The 26439-nt window shown below is 42.2% G+C and overlaps 1 protein-coding gene across 1 annotated transcript; it reads right to left on the reverse strand.

Moving 5' to 3' along the window:
• Window positions 1-25433, reverse strand: rlim (ring finger protein, LIM domain interacting). The gene is made up of 7 exons (XM_061787386.1): window positions 25074-25433; window positions 23864-24089; window positions 15434-15538; window positions 6876-15344; window positions 6516-6671; window positions 486-608; window positions 1-394 (listed from the first exon to the last, which is right to left on the reverse strand). The coding sequence occupies exons 2-4, from the start codon at window positions 24030-24032 to the stop codon at window positions 13522-13524; spliced, it is 2097 nt and encodes a 698-aa protein (XP_061643370.1). The 5' UTR covers window positions 24033-24089; window positions 25074-25433; the 3' UTR covers window positions 1-394; window positions 486-608; window positions 6516-6671; window positions 6876-13521.
• Window positions 25434-26439: the final 1006 nt, after the last annotated feature.

The raw sequence follows: 26439 nt of genomic DNA on the forward strand, positions 1-26439 counted from the left end.
TGAGTCTGAAGTATTTTAATTGTTTTATATTTTTCACATTGATGAATAAATAATTCAGAATTTTTATTACTATCAAATAGTTGCTATTGCTTGTTTCTATAACTGGTGTGACAGTGGTGGTTTTAAGAGGTGAACTACGTCAAATAAGTCCCCACTGAAGGTCCTGTTGCCCAATGAATGGCCCGCTGCTGAGTTTTAGGAATATTTGCTTTAAAAAAAAAAAAAATTATAAAAACAACAAGAGGACCTCTCATTAAAAATATTGTGATGTTTCTTGGTGATAATTGGACACTTCAATGAGGTTGTCATCTGGATCTCGGAAGTACAGTGATGTGATTGTCCCCACTGCTCCAGTCCTATCCACTGGGCCCTCCTCTATCTGCACTCCACACACCTACAGACACGACAATAGCAGAGGGTGGGGAGAATAAACAAAGCAAAAACTACTAACATAGAAAATAATTCTGTATTACAGGTAGACAGACCTTCAAGTGTGCAGCAACAGTGGTTAGGGTTGGAGTTGGATGCTTTGCTTTGGGCTCAAACTCCTTGCCGAGCTGATGGAGGTTAAACGTCTGCTTCCTGAATCCCAGAGATTTACGGTTTCCCTTAGTTGATGTAACAGAGGTGCCATGCATGAGTGAAGAAAGTTGTCAAAAGTATGTAATTAGTGAATGAGCAGAGCAGCAACTACAATATGTAACAATTAAATTCTGCCCTCTGGTGGAGGTTTCCTGAAAATCAGAGAACATTCACATGACAGTGTCTATGCAAATACACAGAGAAGCACTAATGCTATTATGCCTCAAAACAATGGAATGCTTGTTTTAAAGGGGAAAAACGACATTTCTTAACAGGATCCACCCATTTTCTATAGCTGTTGCCCTCATTCGTGTTGCCAATGAGCTAGAGGCTATCCCAGCTGACTTTTGGCGAGAGGCGGGTACCTTCTTGACTGCTAGCCAATCACACACATTCACAATTTAGAGTCTGCAGTTGCAAACTACATTTTGTAAATGTGGGAGGAAGCCGGAGTTAGTTAGTTAGTTAGTGCTCTTAGTGCCATGAGGCACAAATGGGTCGCAATTGCGGTTTCTGTAATCCGTCTGTTTTTAAAGGGAACAGGTGATTGGCCTACTGCCCATCCTCCTGTGTGGCTGTCAGAGGTTGTGTATTATTTTCTCACCAGATACATTACTTTGCCTGCTATTTTGATGTTCAAAGTTGATTCCTCTCCATTGTAACAAGTGTACTCTATCACCCAATCAATTATTTCGCTGTTTGGCATGTCACATGTCATGACAACTTAGCAATTAGCATGGCGTCCCCGTCTATCTCCTGTTAATGACTCCTTGTCCTCGCTTCATGAAAGCGATACTTGTCAGAAGTGTAGCTTATTCGCTGCCATGAAGGCGATGATTAGTGACTTATGTTGCATTGACACCGGACGGGAAGTGAACGGTCGCCTCAGCAGCTCGGAATCGTATTTAGCCACGTTAACTGCAGCTCGCAGGAAGCTGGGGCGGTACAAAATAGTGTGTGACAAGCGTTCCCTGATATCCAGAGCGAGGGTAAGCAGAGGTTGTGGGACTGTTCAATGCGGACTGGCCAGCATCTGAAGCATTTCGGTAGCCCGACACAGCCCCGTACTGGCCATAAAGGTTGGATACTGGATTTTTTTTCAATATCCGGAACAATCAGTGTTACGAGAGGAAAAAGTCAGCGTTCAGTGATTTCTTTAACAACATACGGACAATCCGTAATAATTGACAGCTGTGCAGATGTATTCAGAAAACAATTTTTATGTCTACTGTAATTCCGTGTTGCAGAGTGATGCAGGCTTATTTTGTGGTGTTATAATGCTAGCTTGTGTTAAGCAAGCCTGAAATGGAGCTGTTGATTCGATTCTTTTTCCTGTTTATGCCATTAGAGCTTTTGGTAGCAACGTGTCACTTGTTTATTTTCTTTTGGTTGTTAGGTAATGTTTGGGGAAAAAATAAGTCGTTTTGTGTTGAGCATTTCTCCGCTCTGAGGTTTTGTAGTGCTGTTTAGTTTTACTCGATTGGTGTTTGCACTGGTCTTGGGAATGGGACAGGCAGGGGGAACCACGTCTTAAAGCCTTAAAACTGAAGCAAAGATCATAACACAAGATGAAATAATTGATAATTAACAAAACAGCAATGTGTGAGGAAGTGAATTATTATTTAAGTGAATAAAGCAATAGTATTATGATACCTTGAGAATGTCACGTGGTAATTACTCAGGGTTGGCACTGGGTCATGAAACCTCTTAGCCAATGTCACTTAACAGTATAAAAATCTGCTAGCCACACGTGTGTGGTTAGCCACAACATCATGTGTATTTATGTGGCTAAACCTTTAGCCACACTAAGCCAGTACTTGTCACTAGGAACTAAACCCATAAGCTTTAACGATGTGAGCCCAATTAAAACTACCGAGTCATCAATAAGGAGTAGGCCTGAACGATTTGGGAAAATACTTTTAATTGCAAGTTTTTTTGTTTCCTTAAAAGAAGTATTGCGATTACTGGCCATCGTGGTAATAAATATGCATGCTTCAATTGTCTTCCCCAATGCACCGCTCACTGCAGCTGGGAAAACTTGTGAACCTGACTGCTTAGCCAGTAGCTGCTGGACGGCGGCATCAAGGATTTTACGAACCTGGGGGAAAACTAAACCATTAACATCGTTCACACACGGCAGAATGAGCACGTTCTTTAACCTTTATCAGGAAGGGCTTTTGAATTTTGATGTAGGTAATTTTGATTCATCAGCATGGCAAACATGGGCAATATTCGCTTCACCACATCCTGTTTCAATTAGCCATTGGCAAGGTGGCGAACGGGCAGCGTGAACCCTGATTCATGCATATAAATCATCATGGCACCTTCAGTGGAATTCCTAGTCCCATGACTTTGGTTAAACACTCCGTTTTGTGAGGGACCATTAAGTGAGCGTAGACCACTGTTCCCCAACATACAAACAAACAACCATTCACACTCACATTCACACCTACGGACAATTTAGAGTCCTCAGTGCAAACTGTAGGCCGGTCCCAAGCCCGGATAAATGCAAAGGGTTGCATCAGGAAGGGCAAACAAATATGAGCGTTCATCTAAAGAATTCCATTGCGGATTGGTGATGGCCCGGGTTAACAACGTCTGCCCCCGTCACCGTTAAACTGCAGGGCGCTGATGGAAATTCAGCTACTGTGGGTCGAAGATGAAGGAGAGGTGGAAAGCGGGTTCTTGTGCAGAAAGAGAAGAGGAAAGCACAGAGCCTATAATTGAATGTGGGGACTTTGAATGTTGGGACTAGGACAGGAAAATCTTGGGAGTGGGTTGACATGATGATTAGGAGAAAGGTTGACATATTATGTGTCCAGGAGACCAGGTGGAAAGGCAGTAAGGCTGGAAGTTTAGGGGCAGGGTTTACATTATTTTACCATTGTATAGATGGGAAGAGAAATGGAGTAGGGGTTATTTTAAAGGAAGCGTTAGCTAAGAATGTCTTGGTGGTGAAAAGAGTATCATATCGAGTGATGAGGCTGAAACTTGAAATTGAGGGTGTTATGTATAATGTGATTCGTGGCTATGCCCCACAGGTAGGATGTGACCTAGAGGTGAAAGAGAAATTCTGGAAGGAGCTAACGAAGTAGTTCTGAGCATCCCAGAAAGAGAGAGTCGAGATTGGTGCAGATTGTAATGGACATGTTGGTGAAGGAAACAGGGGTGATGAAAAAATGATGGGTAAGTACGGCATCCACAAAAGGAACTTGGAGAGACAGATGGTGGTAGACTTTGCAAAAAGGATGCAAATGGCTGTAGTGAACACTTTTTCCAGACGAGGCAGGAACATAGGGTGACCTACACGAGCGGAGGTAGAAGCACCCAGGTGGATTACATCTTTTGCAGATGATGTAATCTGCAGGAAGTTACCGACTGTAAAGTAGTGGTAGGGGAGAGTGTGGCTAGACAGCATAGGATGGTGGTGTGTAAGATGACTCTGGTGGTGGGGAGGAAGATGTAAGAAGACAAAGGCAGAGAAAGGAAGAGTGTTGTGCGGCTTTTCGGGAAGAGGTGTGACAGGCTCTCGGTGGACAGGAGAAGCTTCCAGAAGACTGGACCACTACAGCCAAGGTGACCAGAGAGACAGGCAGGAGAGTACTTGGTGTATCTTCTGGGAGGAAAGGAGAGAAGGAGACTTGGTGGTGGAACCTCACAGTACAGGAAATCATACAAGGAAAGAGGTTAGCTAAGAAGAAGTGGGACACTGAGAGGACCGAGGAGAGGCGAAAGGAATACATTGAGATGCGACGTAGGGCAAAGGTAGAGGTGGCAAAGGCTAAACAAGAGGCATATGATGAATGTATGCCAGGTTGGACATTAAAGAAGGCAAAAATGATCTAGACAGGTTGGCCAGACAGAGGGATAGAGATGGGAAGGATGTGCAGCAGGTTAGGGTGATTAAGGATAGAGATGGAAATGTGTTGACTGGTGCCAGTAGTGTGCTGGACAGATGGAAAGAATACTTTGAGGAGTTGATGAATGAGTAAAATGAGAGAGAAGGAAGAGTAGAAGAGGCAAGTGTGGTGGAACAGGAATTAGCAATGATTAGTAAGGGGGAAGTTAGAAAGGCATTAAAGAGGATGAAAAATGGAAAGGCAGTTGGTCCTGATGACATTGTTGCCATCTGGTGGAATCTTAGTGTTGCTGTTGGTTTAAGTCATTGCTAGTTTTTTTTTTGTCTCCATTTGAGATGTCCTGTTTTGTTTGTTGTTCTTGAATGCACCTCGTGCAGTCAAAAGTGAAACTGAAAGTATGTTTGCTTCTCTCCCGTTGCAGCTTCTATTAACCTGTACAGTCTACTTTGCTGTTACAATCTGCCTGTATTCCCAAACATTTATTATTGTATGTGGATGCCAAAAATTGAGTTTAACGACTTCATAACATTTATGTAAAGTACTCGTGCGCACGTTTGTTTGCCCAGGTGCGAGGATTTTAAGGTTAGTATGCTGATACTAATTACGAGCCTCATGTAAAGGTATTTTTGCTTTGAATAATTAACTACTGAATATCGTTGTTTTTATCTAATATGGGTATGATTGTGTACACGCTAGCTGCATGGTGTTGCTGCTTTACAATCCTCTCCGTTTTATTTGCTTTGCCACCATCTTGTAGCATCTATAGGCAATTACAAATCCCTTTTCATCAATTATTCACATATTTTTGCTATTCACGGCAGGCCTTTGGCACTGTCCCTATTATTTACTGTACATTGAAAAAAATCTCACAGCACACTACCAAACAAATCACATCTTGTCTCAATTTACTCACTAATTTCATTAACACAAGTGTGAAATCTGTGCCTTTTTAGTTGAACATAAAAACTGATACTGGCTACTTGCAGGTAGCCATGACTTATTCTGTTGTATAAATGGCAAGGTTACACAGGTTAATTGTACCTTCTGCCATCTAGTGTACGAGAATGTAATTGTTCTGCCTGCCCCTATATGTCGCTGGCATAGAAAGATGAACAAAGATACATTTGTTTTCAATAAATAATATTCAGACTAATTAAGTGAATTTACCAATTTCCTGTCATTGTGGTTGGGGATAACTGTTGTAGGCAATGGAGCAAACAAAGTAAACACTTTAAGGGAGTCCTTTGTACTGACACACAACATTTCGAGGTTACGAACGGCATCCACTGAAATAGTTTCAATGCAATTGCGACCTGACATTCTTAGTTAGATAACAGGGAAATAGACTATCTATCGTAGCCTAACAGATTGTAAATCAAGAAGCATCAGTCACCAAAATAACCCCTCAATGGTCGACTAGACTCATCTACAAATTATGGCAGTATGAAAAACCTTTAGGCTACATCTACCATGATGACCATGGTTAAGGCATTCCATCTCATAAATTAATTAGCCAGTCCATCAATGATCATGTTGTCTGAATTTCCATTTTCCACCAAAAAAAATTCTTTTTTTAATGTACTGTACATTACACGACCTGCGGTAGGTCTTCCTTCCAAACAGTTTACCTCTTATTGTAACATCTTTTTGACTGACACATCTCAAATTCAAACTAAAGTGGTAGATTAGAGAAGACTTCACATACCACTGCGCAAGAAGAAAATTATTTATTCAAGCAATTTACCATGTTTTCTCAATTTATCTGACTGAGTAAAATTACATTTCATTTGTTTTGCTTTTTTAACTTTTAATCAATGGAGTTGAATCAGTACTTCTACTTAAATCAGTCTTTTTATTAATCAAATACCTGTACTTCTACTTAAGTATAGAGTGAACGTACTTTTGCAATCTGTTGTTTTATATTTTATCTCAGGTTGTGACTTTACTGCTGCTTTAGCAGCGTCGGTTACTGAAGGGACCAAGTCGCATTTCGACTTACATACGAATTCGTGCTACGACGCCGCGGACAGAACGGACATTATCCGTAATACGAGGACCCGTCATCATTCATACCTTGAACGTGACAACCTCCGTGCCCAGAGCTGACGTGTAGAACCTGATGGTGTCCTGTACACTTTTCACTGTCAGCACGAACTAGTCCACAGGACTCACTTCTATCGGACACGTCCCCTTGCGTTTAACAGCTTCTTGCGTTGGAGCGAAGGCTTTCTGGAAGAAACCAACGATGAATTCAATGAAACCACACGCTTAAGGTTGCAGCTTTTTGTACTTGAGCGTCCGCAGCTTTATTTTAGCAACACATAGCAACCCGTTAGCTAGCTCAGGACACTCGAGAATCGCGTCTCGAGATATGTTGTTTAGGCAAATGGAATTAGCTCTACAACATAATTATGTGTCGCTCTGATGAATTACCTGACGCAAACTCCTTTGGAGGGGCCAAAGACGATTGGCAGCTCTCCGAAGTGCCACTATTGTATTGTAGCTAAAAGCAGTGGCTTCCATGTTTGTCCACCTTTAGTTAAACATTAGACACAGTGTTTCTCAACCTTTAATGAGCCCATACACGGCATCACACAAAGATGTCACAAAAACTACGTATGTACTCAAAATGATGGAATTTTTGTATCTTCTGCCATCTAGTGGAAGATGTACAGTAAATATTAATGAAGACATTTTTTAACCATTGGAAATCCGGTTATTTGTGAACAGGGTACAACCACGCATCTGCAAGAACATCACACATTTACAAAATACTATGAATTCCCTTAAAATATGGGAATACCGAGAGATGCTGTATGGTGTGCACCACAAAATTTACACTAAAGTGTGAGTTGACTTTTCACTTGAGGGATTGTAATGAGTAGAATAAAGCACATCATAATCTGCCAGCACTGATACCAAGCAAAAAGTGGCCTTTCTGGGATGCAAGTACTGTATACGGAAGATTCCACAGTAATCTGTTGACATGTATAATGCTCCCGTGTCTGGTGTAAAAATGTGATTTATTTAGCACATTGTTCCGTCCGTTCACCTAAACTTAGTCCTCTGTCAACAAAGATCAAATCCAACTCCTACCAGGAGGGAGTGTTGAATGTGGATGGGCTGATTAATTGCATTTCAGCATCAGGTAGTCAGCACACAGTAGTATAAAACAAGAACATACAGCAATAAATACATCACACTCTTGAATACATCCATCCATCCATTTTCAACACCACTTATCCTGGTTAGGGTCGTGGGGGACTGGAGCATATCCCAGCTGACTTTGGGCAAAAGGCGGACTACACCCTGAACTGGTCGCCAGTCAGTCGCAGGGTACATATAGACAAGGACAACCATTCACACCCACATTCACACTGAACCCACGCTGTCCACACCAAAGTCAGGCGAGTGTACCACTACATCATCAGTGACTACTCTGGAATACAATAAGGCAAAATACATTTTCTTCACAGAGAAAAACGTATTTACACCGCTGAAGTACATGTTGACGTACCAATTTAAGATCACAATTAAATTTGCCTCATTTCTTTGCTTTTTTGGTTTTGGCCTCCAAGTTGAGCGAGGCCCATCTCCACCTGCACCGGATGCCTGCTTCAAGCTTTATAGCACAGATGTCAAACTGGTGGTCCAGGGGCCAGATCCGGTCCGCCACATCTTTTATGTGGCCCGCGAAATCAAATAAAAATTGCTAGTTTTGTTCTAGTGTAAAATCATTGAGATATTTGCAAGCATTTTTTGTTACTGATCTCCCGTTGAAAAGAAATGTAATAGTTGAAAAACATGTTTTTATGGGCTTCTGATTTTACAACTGGTTATTCATTGTGTTGTGTATACTGTATGTAATTACAGTATATGAGGTAATATTTCATTTATATGGGTTCACAGTCGTAGAGGCCCTCCGAGGGAAGTCATAACTACGATGTAGCCCGTGACAAAAATGAGTTTGACACCCCTGCTTTATAGCATCCTCCTCTTTCAGCACTCTCATTCTGGAAAAGAAAATTTTTCACTATTACCAACTTCAAAGGCTAATCCCAAATGCATCCTCCAGGAAAATATTAAATACAATATCTTTCTGTTTTTATTGGCCATTTCTGAAGCTGAAGTTAGTTCATTCTGTGTTGTGACATAATCCTTAACATCACTCCGTCGCGTAATACATTTAACATTAACATCCATAAACTAATTAGATAATTGTAGGCGCGTTTCCTAATTAATACAAGATGTAGTAGCGGACCAACTCTTGCTGCCGATGTTACGTGTGCTTCGCGGTTCTGCTGGGACCACAACAAGGGCCATGACCCGCAGCACCTCAACGCGAAAATACAAAAGATCAGTGCAACAAATACCACACTGGCTGATCTGATGAGCACAAATGTTGCTTAAACGTAAGAGTAGCAATAGAGGATATCTGCTCCAGAGGAGGGTAGAGTAGCCAAACATTGTCCTCAAGTAAGAGTACTTGTTACTTGGTGTGACTCAAGTAAAAGTAAAAAGTACAAAGGGAAATTACTCAAGTACTCAGTAAATAGTAACTTCTATTTTTTTTTTCACCACAGCATGAACATCAATAAAAAAATATATATTACAGAATGTGAATGTGCAAATTCTGATATTGTGTGCGTACGTGTATGTGTGTATGCAGTCAAGACTCCCACAAAACATCTGCAATTTACTGCAGTAAATTTTCTCATAAGTGAGCTGAAATATCCACGTTTGGGCACAGTGCTAGACAAATACTACAATACATGAAAACTGTTTGTTCATCTAAATGTAAACACGAGTAGCACACCGTTGCCTTCATGGTGACGACGACCCCCCAAAACACAGCTGCACGATGATCAGCGGTGCTGGTTTATCTCGTGTTAATACCCTTGTCCCGGAAGCCCAATGGAAGACGACGTGTGAGGTCATGTGGCTTTGCGTCGTTTGAATGGTGAACTACACTTAAACGTCACTCGCGCTTAAACTGGATTGGCGCAAATAGCGCCCAATGCGGAAGTCGTGAAATAGTTGATAAATAAAATTAGCAAGCGACATTTAGATCATTGTAACGGAGTAAAACTACCGTTACTTCTTAACAGCGGAAGCGGCGTAAGTTTTTTCTGGTCTCCTCAACTCCTGTGACTTACCCAAACCAAGTCCCGCACAAACAGGCGGAACCTCAGGCCGCATGCTAGTCCGCCGTGGAGTAATCTTCACAATTACCGTATTTTTACGATTAGAAGGCGCACTTAAAAGTCTTAAATTTTCTCCAAAATGGACGGGGGCGCCTTATAATGCGGTGCACCTTATGTGTGAATTTGATGAGCGCTCCGCTTGACTGACTGGGAGAATTTCCTGCCGTCACGCTGCTTATATAGAGGAAAGGCGGACATGACTGAGGACAGCATGCGGACGTAAAGGGGGAAGGGTGCGCGTGACAGAGGACGCTAAAGGCACGCCCCCAGTAGGTCTATAGCGCCGGTATGTGCATTGTGCAAAACAACATCGGTTTGGCTAAGGACCCCCGAAAATGGCACCTACGAAGAGACAAACTTACGAAGCACAGTTTAAACTGCAAGCTGTCAGTTACGCGGAGGAACATGGGAATCGAGCAGGCGCAAGAGAATTCGAGATCAACGAATCCATGGTTTGCAAGTGGAGGAAGCAGGAAAACGAGCTTCGCCAAGTCAAGAAGACAAAGTTGAGTTTCCGCGGAAACAAGGCGAGGTGGCCCGAGTTGGAAGACCAACTCGAGCAATGGATTAATGATCAAAGAACAGCCGGGAGAAGCGTCTCTACAGTCACCATTCGACTGAGGGCAATAACGCTTGCAGTAGAAATGAAAATCGAACATTTTCAAGGAGGTCCGTCTTGGTGCTTTCGTTTTATGAAAAGGCGCCATCTATTCATCCGGGCAAGGACTACCGTGGCGCAGCATCTTCCGGTGGATTACAAGGAAAAGCTGGCCATCTTCCGCTCCTACTGCAGTAAAAAGATTGCCGACAAACACATCCAGCCCAACCACATCACCAACATGGACGAGGTGCCGCTCACTTTGGCTCACTTTCGACATCCTGGTGAACCACACTGTAGAGAAGGGGACCACCACAGTAGCGATGCGCACAAGGGGGCATGAGAAGTCTGCTTTTACTGTTGTGCTTGGTTGCCATGGTAATGGACAGAAACTGCCACCTCTGGTGATTTTTAAGAGGAAGACGCTGCCTAAAGAAAAGATTCCAGCCGAAGTCATCGTTAAGGCCAATCAAAAGGGCTGGATGGATGAGGAGAAAATGAGAGTGTGGCTGAGTGAGGTGTACGTAAAGAGACCGGATGGTTTTTTCCACACGTCACCGTCGCTGTTGATCTGTGACTCCATGCGCGCCCATCTCACAGCTGCTGTGAAAAACCAAGTGGAACTAAGACTGGGAGGCAACGGCGGGCGAGTTACGCCACCATATGTGAATGGATTGTGGATGCTTGGGCTAAGGTACCTGCTTTGACTGTTGTCAGAGCTTTCGCGAAAGCGGCATCATTGCTGAACAGCCCCCCCGCAACGAGACTGACTCTGACAGTGACGAGAGGGAACGCGATGTGTTTGTTGTTTGAACTTGCCCAGCTGTTCATTTCGGATACAGATGAGGATTTTGATGGATTTGTGGATGAGGATTGATAAAAAAATAACGAGAGTACGTTGTTAAAAACTTCAATAAAGTACAACTGAACTCAGTTTTGCTCCGACTGCCTTTTTAAAAACATTGTTTTAGCATTCATGCATGCTACCATATGTTTTAAGATAGCGTATGTATTACCATGCCTGCGCCCAATAATACGGTGCGCCTTATTGTGTGTGTTAAATACAGAAATAGATCCCGCAACTGAGACTGTGCCTTTTAATCCGGTGCGCCCTATGGTGGTGAAAATACGGTACATCTGTGTGTGGATGGTGAATGTGTGGACTGGATCTAGCTGCCAGCGCTCAAGGAGTATGAAATAGCCTATGACGTTAGCGTCTTCCAGGGAAAAACTCATGGGCTCTACACGAGTCACGTAAATGGCCTATTATGAGGCCAAAGGGTGACTGATTTGCATGTATATCTTCTAAATGTGACCAACTAACTGCATGTAGAAAGTCATTGTTGCATGCTTTCAAAGCTCACAGAATTGATATCTACAATGTATTAGTAGCATAACTTGTTTAATTCAGCAGTTAGTTTCCATTCAAACCCAGTCAAATTGGGTGGATCACAGAAAAAGGCCAAGCATGGCCCAAAAGGGAACACAGTTTTACATAGTTTGGAGACAAGTTTGTGGTATTCAACAACGAGAAAATTTTGCATTCAATTTCATGGCCTGTGAAAAAAAGTGTAACAATGGCAAAGACATGGAGAATGAGAATGATATCCCCCTCTTCCATGTAGACTGTGCCCTTGTTCATCAATAGTGCCATAAAAACTGACATCCTCGAAAACAGAAATTTACTTTTAATAATGCAATAAATTTTTAAGGATTTCAACCATTGACAATAGATTTAATAATAGCATACATTTATATCATTGTTGTTTGTATTGTCTTTTGCATGTAATGTAATGAACATCTGTGGCTGAACATCTTAAAAGTCTACCAGGACCTGATCAAGACACACTTGGCCAATTTCAGATGGAAATTAAGTTTTGTAAATAGTATTATTTCATCATGAATTGAAAAGGTGAAGCCGCATTTCATTTAGCTCAGCAACGCTGACAACAACTACAAAATGTGTTATTGTAGGATTGAAAGTACACCAGCAACTGAACGATTGGGGGGGAATTGTGCAACATTTCTAAAATCCAGGAACCTTTTAAAGAACAAACCAGGTATGTGATGCTTTTTAGTCATGGTAAAATGAGGGAATATTAACTGCCAACAGCATGATTTCAAATATGTACAACCAATATTGAGGAATCTCTAATTCGTGCTATCGCTGAAAGTAGAATTATTATTTTTTTGTTTTGATGGCAAAATGCATCCAATCCAAAAGTTGACTTGTGTTTATGTAACTTGTGTTCCAAGTTCTTTTTGCCTGAACAACAATCTACTATAAAATTGTTTATTACACATGTACATTATGCCATAGCAAACATGGCAGCGTATACATGAAATGGCAAACCAACAATGTCCTCATTTGGCCATATCTATCAGTAGATAAAAATCAGTTGTATACTTATCGCAGCTATGTTTATATTTAAATTAAGGGTTGCCCTGGTAGATAGTAACACTGGCCAATAAACCCCTAATCTCAGATGATTTACAATCCAAAAATAAAACCACTGATACAAAGAATGACTCCAAAATTATTTATACAAGCTTATTTACAGCTAATACTTTGACCTGGAATAACTGAACTGTACCAATACACACCTTATGATTTATAAGGCATTGTTTAGGAACTAAAAAAAAAATGGGTGCAGATTTGAGCTGCTGAAACTGCCTGCAGGTGCACAGCTTTTATAACCAGATGGTTTTCTTCAGAATAGTGGCTCTCTTTCACACACAACTTGAGACAGTGCAAAAAAAAACCAGAATGGTCACTTAAGGGGTTGATTCAAACAGCATGCACGGTGTGTGACTAACTTTGGAAAGGTGGACACTGGCACTGTAATAGTTAAGTTTATTAACTGAGTTTCAAAGGTCTAGACTAGCGTTGCAGTGATAAGCCATTTTCAATGCACACGAATTGTCTGCACCGTATAACAACACATATTTGTTGTACCTGGTTTTTTTTCTATGAGTGCACCTAAACCTTAAAACCAGGAAAGAGATGGACATGTGCCAAGGTAGACTCTCTGTTGAAAAGAAAATGTGCACACGATAACCAACAATGTTCAAATAGGGTTCATCATGATACCAGAATACCACTGAGCAGCCCTAACCTCCATCAGTGCCAGCGTGGAGCAACCCAAATCCATCTGGTGATTAGATAAAACTTGCAAATGGTATGGATGGTATACATTTCAACATAGACTTTTCTCCTTAAAGTTATTTATGAATTTGGGTTATTACATAATTAATAGACAAAGAGGCTTGTTGTGAGCTACACTACACTCTCTCTATTAGTAGACACCAGAACAGCCCTGCGACAGATGGGGCAGGTGGAGTTTTCCGACAGCCAGCGATCGATGCAATGCACGTGATACTCATGGGAGCAAGGAAGCTTCCGCAGCTTGTTTCCTTCCGCATACTCTGTTATACAGACACTGCAAGTCTTCAAGGCGTCACTTTCGCCAAAGTTGCGCATGGCAAGGTTGTCAATCTGTTCTTTGGTCAGCCCTTGGGGTTGGTCCTCATCTTCATCATTTAATAGGAAGAAGTGAGCCAGTCGGAGGAGGGGCAATGAGCTTGGCTCCTCAAGGTTGATAGGGGCTCTGGGTCTAGCCCTGCCACCAGGGGCTGGAGGAGTAGTGGCAAGTCCTTCATCCATATCGGTCTCAACTGTCCTTGCTCTGACTCCAGTAGCCACAGGTGGTTCATCTACAACAGGAGCAGCAGGAGCGGTGGCATCTGGGTTATTGGAGTTTTCAGCCAAATCTGCGGATGCACTGGCTCCACGGTTGGAATCGGAAGAATCTGAGTCAGAATCCATGAGGTAGCCGAGCTCACCGAAGCCAGTCATGATCTGTCGAATCATAGACTGGAGAGCCATTGAGGTCGCCTCTCCCAAACTTGCATCCGAAATTCTACGGATAGGGATACGAATTGTACTGACATAGGTCCGGACACCAGCACGCTCAGAGCGTGAGAAAGTCCTACGAAATCCACCACGCTCACTTTCATAAAGAAATGTGTTGTTTGAGTTCTGTGACCGCGAACGTGTACGACTGGCAATGCTGTCCCTTTGGCGATATTCGCCTGGACGCACCCGACGCACCTGAAGATCAAGCATTATAGTAGGTGGCCTTCGTCCAGCTGCACCACCTTCAACTCCACTTTCTCCTTCATGAGAAGCAACGCTTTGGGTTTCAGGAGTTTGTTCAGTTTCAACCCTGGGCTGCTGAATATCACTCTCAGCAGCACTTTGTCTAGAAAGCACATGCTGTCGAGTCCGAGAACTACCCTCCACTTGAAGCGCAAGTGGAGCGCTGGTATCGGTGCTAGGTCCTTCAGAAGTATGAGCAAAGCGGGGATTAGGCAGCTCTTCCATCTGATCTGAACGGAGAGGGGAACGGCTCCTGGCTGTACGAGCCCTGGTTCTGCATGGTTCTGAACTGCGGCTGCGAGCTCTCCTATGTCCTCTACGTAGAGACAGAGAAAGCGTTGGTTGAACTGACACAACAACTGGTGAGCTGGGAGGACCTGCATGCGTCTCATTTGAAACAATCTCTTCCCGTTCAGGCTCTGGCTCGGGCTCGGGCTCAGGCTCTGGCTCTGGCTCTGGCTCAGGCTCAGGCTCAGGCTCTGGCTCTGGCTCCGGCTCTGGCTCCGGCTCCGGCTCTGGCTCTGGCTCCGGCTCCGGCTCTGGCTCCGGCTCCGGCTCCGGCTCAAGCTCAGCCTCAGGCTCGGGCTCGGGTTCGGGCTCAGGCTCTGGTCCTACTATGACAGCCATCTCCTCAACAACTCGTTCTTCTACCACTCCTGTCTCCATGAGAACAGGTGGTTCAGCATTTCCATCTACTTCTTGAGACTCTGGAGGCTGTTGTTCTCCTTCAGCAGCGGCCTGCTGCTCAGCTAAGTTGCGATTCACGCTGATTTCCAGGCTGAAGCGAAAGTCTCCACTGTTTGGGTTGGTCTGACTTACTGCCCTCCATGACTGGTTTCCACGATGACCAGTTCTGGTTGTGTTGCCTGTGCGCCTCACTGTGTTCAGCCATTCTAGGAGACTATCACCATTAGCAGGATCTTCTGAGGTTTCAGGTTGTTCTAAAATTGACAAAGATGATGTGTTTGAAAATGTGTCACTATTTCCACAATTGGATTTAAATGCAAAGCAAAGGAAATGTCTAACTTACCACTTGGCTCTTCTAAATTTTCTGAACTGGGCGTGTTCGTCTGCTGCTCTGCACCATTTTTGATATTCTGAAGTCTACTGAACAGCTCATCCTCTGTTGCCTCTCCTGAAAAAAAAAATCAAAAACATAAGAGCATGTTATCAAAAAGAAAAAAACATGCTGTCACCTTGTAATTCCTTAATGTCATTTTGTGTCAAGTTCATCATAAAAACTCCACAAAACTGCTTCTCAGACACTAAGGTGCACACCATTTTGCACTAAAATCAAATGATCAGTCAATTCGGAGGAAGCCCATTATAAAACAGAATCCAAAACCTTTTAATAACCTCAACAACAAAAACTACGAACAGTGAACACATATCCGGCTTGTACTGTACAGTATTTATAGTTTGTTATTCCCAATAGTCCCTCAAGGTTTCAATAGGTGCTATATTGCAATAAATGCACAGGACACAGGAGTTGAAAATCCGTCCCGTGGTCCATACAGAATACAGTGGACGGCCGCATACTTGCGGTTCGGCACCCGCGAATGCACCTATTCGCAGATTATTTCCCCCCCAATTTTGTTTTATCTTTTAGTTTAAAGTTTTTTGGGGGGGACCAATCCTGAAAATGTCTTTTGGCAGTTTGTCCTCGCTTATTCTATTTTTTTTTGGGGGGGGGGGGGGGGGGGGGGGTTAAAAAAAAAAATATATATATATATATATATATTCCCAATGCAGTTCCAATGGCCGTCAATTATACATAGATTTTCGGCATTCACGGTCAAGCCGTCCCTATCCACCACGAATATTGGGAGTCCACTGTATTTCAAAAATACTGATCATAATACTGATCCATAGAGCTGATTGGTTTCCCTAAAATACACCAACAGGACAATGCTTAAGACCTCTCGACTTACCAGGGCATGCCACCGTCCAGTCAATGCCCTCTCCTCGCAGGATGATCCACTAAAGGATGCTCCAAACTTACACTCACCCTCCCACTGTCCTGGGACACAAACGGATTGGCGTCTTCAGTAGAGCGCAAAAGTTGTGCCATTTTCATTATAGTGTGAAAACCAGGATTCCTGACCTTAATGCTCAGCACTGCATCTTCCGTTACGGGCAAAAATGAGATTTCAACAAACTGTGGAGAGATTTTTTTTTTTTTTTTTTAAATGACCACATAGTTGATATCAGACAAAGTGATGTCAAAGACTTTCACAGTAAACAAAATGTCCAAGGTTCATTGTAAGGGAAAAGTGATACAACTATGATCACGTCAATCTCCACAAATTATCTTCCTAAATGAGCAAATAAACAATTAGCTATGTAAAAGATCTCAATGAGCACCATAGGCTATTTTAGATTTTTGGACAGAAAGACAGAAGCAGATCAACATTGTTAGAAATTTCAAATTCATGTTCACATATACAGAGATTTTGATGATTCACATAACAGTCAATTAATGGACCAGAGTGTTGAAATCAGACACAGAATGCCAGAAGTATTGAGGTGGGTTGGGAGAACCTCTTTTATAGTGATTAAAGAGAAAAAGGCTTCTTTATACTCGCGCGGACGGCGACCGCGCTGACGTCACTGCGTCTGTCCCACGCGTAGTTTGCCTTTATACTGGAGTGCAACCCACGCGCGCTGTTTTGAAAGTGTACTGCAGTTCTCCAAGTCGGGGGTGTCGCTACGGCTGGTATTGGCTAGGACACCACAGGGTGGAGTTTCCTCTTAATTTTTTTGGCCATTTCCGGTAGCCGTTTTCACTTTCCTTTCAGTAACAAGGAACAAAGCAACAACGACAACAGCGACAGAACAAATGGACCTAGATGACCAGATGATACGTTTAATTATGCTGCAAAATCGATCGAGAAGGCGGCGACGGAGATGATATGTAGAACCAATGGAACGCTGGTACGTCATCACAGCATGTGACTAAAACGGACCAATCACGATAGATGATCTCCGCAGCGTGCAGCGCCTATATTTGTTGAGTGCGCGGCAAGTTACGCAGAGGTGCTGCGTGGGGCAATTCGTCAGTCACGTGATGGAATGCGGCGTTGTCGGCCGCGCGAGCGCGGGAGTATAAAGAGGCCTTAACACTGATATAATAAAACAAAGAAAACGTTTCAGATTTTAAAAAGGCAAACTAGGCAAATGTAAAAAAAAATACATAAATAAAAACACATTTTAAAAAAAGGAATTGATTAGAGTACAATAGTACACTGATACTTGGCAGGACACATCAATGCCTAATTTCTTACGCTGGATTTACAAGAGCCACATCCTGACTTAGTGCCTGAATATTTATTGACTATTTACAATTTGTCAAGTTACTCATTCGATATCACAGTGTTTTACATGTTTTGAACAAAAAACAAACTTAACTTGCATGCACACAAACAAATAATACAAATAGTAAACATTCAATAGTTTAGTTGGCTTACTGTCCCCTCTGATTTTAATGCAGGTAACCTCTGTATTACTCCATATTGTTCTCACTATATATCGGGTTTAGACCACATTTAATGGGCTACACTTTCACTGTAGTTTTGATTTATTACACGTGATTTATGCACTGTGGTGTTTGCCAAAATAGGTAGGTACAATGAAAAAATGCTAGGTTTTTGAAATATAAAAAAATAAGACCAAGATAAATCATTTCAACACTGTTTTTCCAACTTAAAGACACTAGCTAATCCTGTGAACACTGGCACGTGTTCCATAGCTCTGGACTTACAAATGTCATCTGCAGAAAAAAATGCCCTCCAAAATAGATTTAGTAGTAATTTTAGGCTTGCTTTCTGATGAAATTTTTTATTTTTACACAGATTTTAGCCTGCCCAAATTTTGGACACGTCATCCTGTCACTGCCTGACACAACAAGTGCAGAAGATGAGGACATTTCATCATTGAACTACTCCGTGTTCTGTCGTGTAATTTTTGCCTGTATTGAAAATCTTTTTCCCCCCCAAATAATAATGAGCGAAAATAGTAACAGTGAAACATTTTAATGGGGGGGGGGGGGGGGGGATTTGGGTGATGAAAAAGTGGCATTCCAAAGGCAATTAGTTGTTTACCAATTTCTCATAAATGGATTAATACTACTGCGATTGGCTGGCGACCAGTTCAGGGTGTACCCCGCCTCCTGCCCGATGACAGCTGGGATAGGCTCCAGCACGCCCGCGACCCTGGTGAGGAGAAGCGGCTCAGAAAATGGATGGATGGATGGATGGATTAATACTACTGGAAACGACTGCCAGTTTTCTTGAGGAAAAAAAATATATTAAAAAATTAAAAAACTTGTTAGTGAAATATGGACCATTATGACCCACAGTCCCTTTAATAGGACCTATAAACTCAATTTTAAAAAAATAAACCTTTTAGAGAGGTGAAATATAAATGCACAACTGTGCACAACCTTGAATACCTCGGGATGAAGCTATGTTCGGGATCAACAATATTAAGTTAAAGTTAAATGGGAGTCAGCACATACCTGCCACAATGTAAGGTGCCTTTGACTGACCCCAAATAAAGCTTAGCTATTCTAGTAGTCTTTTCCTGACATTTTTTTTGTCACATACAGCACAAGCTATGGTCTGCAGAGAGCTTCCACAACATCAGAAGACTCTCACTGTTCAAATGTATCAGTCAGGAGAAGGGTACAAAAAAAAAAAATTAAGCTATTAAATATTAGGGGTGTCAAAGATAAAGTGTTAACTCATGAGGGTTGATCACAAAATAAATATTGTATTAATCATGCATTCACTCAGATAATCACAATTTATGTTGACCACACAAGCTCCTTTACGTTAACTGTGGATGGATATCTGAAATAGGGATGTCCCAAGCCAACGTTTTCACTTCCGATCCGATAAAGATATTGCAGCCTCGAGTTTTGGCCGATATGATATCGGACGATCCGATTTCAGCGATAACCATACATACTTAAGGCTTCTTTATACTCACGCGGACGGGAACCGCGCTGACGTCACTGTGGCTGTCCCGCGCTTAGTTTGCCTTTATACTCGAGCGCAACCCACGCGCGCAGTTTTGAAAATGTACTGCAGTTCACCTCCTGTCACTACGGCTGGTATTGGCTAGGACACCACAGGGTGGAGTTTCCTCTGCATTTTTTTGGCAATTTCCGGTAGCCGTTTTTACTTTCCTTTCAGTAACGAGGAACAAAGCAACAACAATGGCGACCGTGGAACAGTGACTGCTAAAACAAATGGACCTAGATGATACGTTTAATTATGCTGCAAAATCGATCGAGAAGGCGGCGGCGTAGATGGTATGGAGAACCAAGGGGCACGCCGAGTACGTCATCACAGCATGTGACTAAAACAGACCAATCACGAGAGATGATCTCTGCCGTGTTCGGCGTGCAGCAACAATTTTTGCCGTGCGCGCGTCAAGCTACGCAGAAGGGGCACGCGCGCCAATTCGTCGGTCACGTGATGCAATGCGGGAGTTGTCGGCAGCCCGACCACGGGAATATAAAGAGGCCATTATTTTGTAGTATGGAATGTTAGAAAATGCTTGATGAAGTGATACTACTCAAACAGAACAATAATTGGCAACAATAGATATGAGAAAAACTGACCCATTTATTATTAACCAATGGGTTACATAAAGTAGCTGCTGTGCACGTCTTGATCTCTGAGGAGTAGTGTGGCGCATGCAATGATTAACAAGGAGTAACAAAGTAGTCGAAGTCGCAATTGAATATTGTTAATAAAACTCGTTCCACAGAGTTTGAGGAAAATGCCTGGCAGTATTGTTATATTGCCTGTTTGTTTGTGTACCAATATTCATTATTTTGAGAGAGAGATAAGTGCCCCGGGTTCGATGCTAATCTTTGTTAGCTCATCAATGGTTTTTCTCATGCATTGTGTTAGCTTTGAGCTAGTGATTTTTGAGAACAAAAACGAAGAAAGAAATCTGATGTATTTGAACATTGAATAGGTATAATTCTTTTGTTATGTGTGTTTAGTTTTATTGTGAACTTCAACTGGAGTTTCAATAAACGACATTAACCAAACAACATTCACTCTTACTGCTTGCTACTATGTTAGCACCTTAGCAACCTGTTGTTCTGATCACGTGGGCTGTGCATGCCATCCGAGCGCAGATGGATAAAAGTGCTGAAGCAGAGCATGAAGTGTACTGCTTGTATAGGAGTGGTAAAACCGGAGATTTTTTTATCCAATCCTATCCACGTTTTTTTTGCTGACATCAGACCGATTTCAAAGATTAGATCGAGATGCGGTGCAGGTTGCTCTAAGGTTAGTCATCAGGTCAATGCTTACGCCAGTGAAAAGATAAGTGAGAAAACTCCGACTGGTGTGCTCGGCGGAAAATTTTGCTTGAAAAGTCACCCCGATCGGATGACAAGTGTAAAATACCAACTCAAAGCAAAATGTGGTACTGTGTGTGGTATATTTGGTGCCTGTGATTGACTGTCAATCAAAATTAGAAAGTGTGATTAATCTGATTTTAAAATTAATCGACTGACAGCAAGATACAACGGCACAGTCCAGTCCTCACTAAGCCTTGTTGCATTAACTGATGAAGCCTGCTCAGATGACAACTGAAACGTCTTCTAAGACAACTGGAACAGTCCAATTCCAATCAAGTCAGTGCTCAGAGAATTATATAGCATACATTTGTATGTTTTTGTGTGTTGGTCCATTGCCTATTGTAAAGTTATTCGACCTAAACATATAGTAGTTGTTTTTTTTTAATCAATTTTGTAGCGGACACGCCATGAAAAGATAACACCCAGCAGGGTGAAAATGAGTTATCTATGTCTCATTCTCTTATTTCACAAAAACGCTGACATAGTGGATATCCAACCTGTCGATTTACGCTGCTGTCACATCGGCAGCTATCAAATACATATCTTATTTGTATTCCACCTTTTTTGCTGGGACAGAAAAAAAACATCTGAAATCCGTCATTTGAACCACAAAGTGTAAAGAAACACCTAAACCAGCGTAGTATTTATTATATACAGAGAATATGGAAGAAATGTGATGCAGGCTTACACCTAGATTTACAAGTAATTATCAATAAATTAGAATATGGTAGAAAAGTACTCATACATTACATAGACTTGTTAAACACTTGGGAAAATACTTTTCAGAGGGAAAAATATTTCCTAATTTCTACATTAAAAATAATGTTCATTGTTTCTTGATTGGCAGCACAGTGGAGAACCGGTTAGCACATCTGCCTCACAGTTCTGAGGACCGGGGTTCAAATCCCGCCCCAACCTCTGTGGAGTTTGCATGTTCTCCCTGTGCCTGGGTGGCTTTTCTCCAGGCACTCCGGTTTCCTCCCACATCCCCAAAAAAAGTGTGGTAGGTTGATTGAAGACTCTAAATTACACATAGGTGTGAATGTGAGTGCGAATGATTGTTTGTTTCTATGTGCCCTGCGATTGGCTGGCGACTGGTTCAGGGTGTAACCCGCCTCCCGCCCGAAGATACCTGGGAAAGGCTCCAGCAGCCCGCGACCCTAATGAGGATAAGCGGCAAAGTAAATGGATGGATGGATGTTTCTTGATTGTTTTGTAATAGTCTAGTTTCCAGGGATGGTGAATTTTGAGTTTTCGTTTGCTATAAGGTATAATCATCAAAATTCTACATCATGAATCATTAAAATATTTCAATGTGTTTGTGTAGTATAATGAGTTTTAGTTTTTGCATTGATTACTTAATTTAAGAAAGAATTTGGCACTCTTAATTTATAGAGCTCTACCTGGAGATTAAACAGACATTACATTGATTGACCATTGATACATTGACCTCAGGAGCATCACAGGTCCCCTGCTGGACCCCCTGCAGTTTGCCTACCAAGCAAACAGCTCTGCGGATGATGCAGTCAACATACGCGACGATCCTGTTTGTGGACTTCAGATCTGCGTTCAACACCATCATCCCTGAACTCCTTTCCTCCAAGCTTCTCCAACTCAGTGTCTCGTCTGCCAGCTGCCAGCGGATTTACAGCTTTCTGACGGGCAGGACACAGCAGGTGAGGCTGGGGGAGGCCACCTCATCCGCACGCAGCATCAGCACTGGGGTACCCCAAGGCTCTGTCCTCTCTCTACACGAACGACTGCACCTCAACGCATCCGGCTGTCAAACTCCTGAAGTTTGCAGATGACACCACTGTCATCGGCCTCATCATAGACGGTGACAAGTCTGCATATCGACGGGAAGTGGAGCGGCTGGAGCTGTGGTGCGGCCGACACAACCTGGAGCTGAACACGCTCAAGACTGTAGAGATGATCGTGGACTTCAGGAGGCCTCCTTCGCCACACCTGCCCCTCACGCTGTCCAGCTGCCTTGTTTCAACTGTCGAGACCTTCAAGTTCCTGGGAATTACAGTCTCTCAGGACCTGAAGTGGGCGATCAACATCAACTCCGTCCTCAAAAAGGCCCAGCAGAGGCTGTACTTCCTGCGGCTTCTGAGGAAGCACGGTCTGCCACAGGAGCTCCTGAGGCAGTTCTACACAGCAGTCATCGAATCAGTCCTGTGTTCTTCCATCACAGTCTGGTTTGGTGCTGCTATAAAAAAAGGACAAACTCCGACTGCAACAGACAATCAAAACTGCTGAAAGGATTGTCGGTACCCCGCTACCCACCCTTGAGGACTTGCACGCTGCCAGAACTAAGACAAAAACGTGCAAAATCCTCTCGGACCCTCCACATCCTGGTCACCAGCTCTTCCAGCTCCTTCCCTCAGGTAGGCGCTACTGATCAATGCAAACTAGAACTAGCAGAAATTCTAACAGCTTCTTCCCTCTTGCAATTAACTTCTTAAACAGCAAACCTACAATTCCATTGCAACATGCTGCCAATTTTTTTGTCTTGAGTTTGTTGTCACATTTCTGTCGGGCCAATTATACATTACTCGTAGTAGTCTGTTGTTGACCAATACTTGCCACTCATGGCAGAGTAGCACCTGCCCCACTTGCACACTGACTGAGGAGTATCTTCAACATTTGCACAATCAACATTGTCCCAGATTATCGTTCTACTAGTCACTTTAAACTGCATACAATCCTTGAAGTCTCAGAGCCCTTTGCACAATGGTCTTTGCACTCGACTATTGCTATATTAGTCATTCAAACTGCTCTAAGTGCTGGACTCTGCATCTTTTTGCACAAAGAAAATTGTACCGGCATTACCAGATAACTAGCAACCCTTTATTGCTCAGTGACTGTTTTTGTCAATGTCTTTATGTCTCAAAAGTGTTCTCTTTCAATTGACTGTCTGTTGTCGTACTAGAGCGGCTCCAACTACCAGAGACAAATTCCTTGTGTGTTTTTTGGACATACGTGGCAAATAAAGATGATGATTCTGATTTAACTAATGTTGAGTTGACAGAATGTTCCGCGAAATCAACTGCCCACAAAAGCGAAGGTTATTACCTGGGGTGCCCAAAAGATTGTTGTCTCTCATAAGACGATAGTCATCATCACTCAGATTGTTGACAAATTGGTAGAAGGCTTCTTCTCTGTCAAGACGATCCAGCTGGCTCCTGCGCTGCGACTCTGGCTGGTCACTGCCGCTCTGCTCTGAACTGTCAGACCCTTCCATTGGTTCAGAAGGGGAAGAGGTTGGGAATATTCTCCAGTCTCCAGCAAGATCTAATTGCTGCATCATACACAGAAATATACATTATATAAATGGTTCAAGAGGAGATGACTATTGTCAATTAAAAGACACATTTAGGTGATTAAAAAACAGGGAATCCTGACAAAAAAAGGTCTGAATTTGACATTTTTAAACCAGTTTTAATATAGTACAGATAGTATTTTATCTAGCTATTTGTAGCTGTGACCAAGTGTATTCGATATTACCTACCTCAAACTTCGAATTAACATTTTAATACGCTCAAATGATCAGGAGGCAACTTGGACGCAAGTCGTACTTCTCTATAGTTAGCTGAGCCACAGGAGAGTGACTAATATACTTTGCAACACAGATTGTATTGTACTGTTCTATGGAATATATTAGATTCAATGGAAAAGTCTCATTTGAAAGTAAGAGCGCCATGAATGGCACAGTGGAGATATAAACAAAATGGTATCAAGACAGCTTAGTTTACGTACATGTGGCTAAACACTCGAACTGAACACGGTCACTATAATTCACTACCAGAGACAAGTGATGCTAATAACGTGGATTGGCAACTCTTGACGTACAATTATCATTAACAAATGTAAGTTGTAACGTGTCGTATTGCCTAATAGTCGGAGTCGCCGAAACAAATGGCTAAGTGGCTTCAATGCTAAGTAGCAACTAGCTACGTAAACCTCGAGCGGGCCTCCCAATTAACGCTACGATAGCGATTAACTTCTCAGGATTCGCCAAATTGGCATACTCGGCACAAGGTCAATCGCAATGTCAAGCCAGCTGACAAAGCTCCAAAGAATGTTTCACGGCGGGATAGGTTTGTTCCATATCCATAAAATGTAGTGTCATCGATAGCGGCCGTGGAGCTAACACAGCGGACGGCAGCTAGCAATGACGTTCTCAACCAGCACTCGGCAAGCACAAACTGGACCGAATTAGTTCGCTGAAAATAATACAACTGGGAAACATGAACCGTCTCTTAAAAGGCCACCAGTACATTACCTGTTTGGTGATGAGAGTAATTAAACGATCACAGGACCCAGTTCTTCTTCCAATAACCTTTAAAAACGATTGACTATAACGTTAAGTGGAGTTTCAGGAGTCCATTTTGTTTCTTTTGGGAAAGCTACAACTGTCTTCCGACTTCCTGACGACAACACATTTATTTCCCCCGAGTTTAGCCTCGCAGGTATACCTGGTGATTTTAAACACGGCCATTTCAGTACGTCGACGCTTGAATCAATTTCGAGAGACGCTGCCTTAAGTATAGTGCAGGGCATAAAACTATCCATCTATATCAATAGAAGATAGCTATAGATACGACAGCTTTCTGTCGGAGCCCAGCTAAGCGACATGCTTACATAGCGGACACGTTGGTGGGGGCAGCGTTCACATGAAAGGTAATACATGTACATTGAAAACGACATAACTTGCTCATTGCGCCACCATTTTTCTTGAGTTTTTTTTTTTTTGTGGGTGTCAACGTCAAATGATGTGCTTTTAACCCTTAGATCCACAATTGGGCCATTTTCTCGTAATATCTTTGTTATATAAAATTATCATAAATTCAGGTAATCCTCAAAAAACGTGGTTTTGACATCCTGCCATTGGAATTTTTAACTTACCATTTTTAAATTTTACAGTATTTTAATTTTGGTATTACTTCCCCCAAACTTCCATAAGTGGGTAAACAAATTACCCACATTTATTTCCGATGGAATTTTATGAGAATTTTATTCTTTTATTTATTGTGACTGTCAGGAATATACATTTAGTCGAACTCACAAAAACCAATTCATCTACTATAATCTTAAATTTAGACCTAAACATTTGTTTGCATGGAATTCATGACAACTGTGGAAGAATATTTATTATCATCAATCAACACAATCACCAAGTTTGCAGGCAGCTAAAAACAGATAGATAGCTAACATTACTCTAAGTACTGTGTGTGTAGATTGTATGTCATTCATAAGTATTGTGTGAGAGTAAATGTTATTATCAGGAATCAACAAATAAGCCAACGTTACTGTGTTTGTCGGTGTGTCTCATTCATGACCATTCTGTTAAAGAGTATGTGTATCTATAAGTGTATCTAAATATGCCTATTTAACAATTTGTAGCTAGAAGCGTGATAAAGCTACTGCATGTATTGCACAGTTGTATGCATGTTTGTGTGTGCGTGTCTGCTTTTTTTCTACAGGTGCATATGTATTAATCAACCATCACCAAATTTTTATGTGGACATCTCTACACTGTTAGACATTTCATAGGGTTATTACCGTAATTTACTGGCAACACTGTTGACAAGCTAATTTTACCTTCACTTAGCATGTGGTAGAACTGACTGGGATGTTACTCTATTGCA

This window comes from Phyllopteryx taeniolatus, chromosome 10 (assembly GCF_024500385.1).
Source record: "Phyllopteryx taeniolatus isolate TA_2022b chromosome 10, UOR_Ptae_1.2, whole genome shotgun sequence".
NCBI lineage: Eukaryota > Metazoa > Chordata > Actinopteri > Syngnathiformes > Syngnathidae > Phyllopteryx > Phyllopteryx taeniolatus.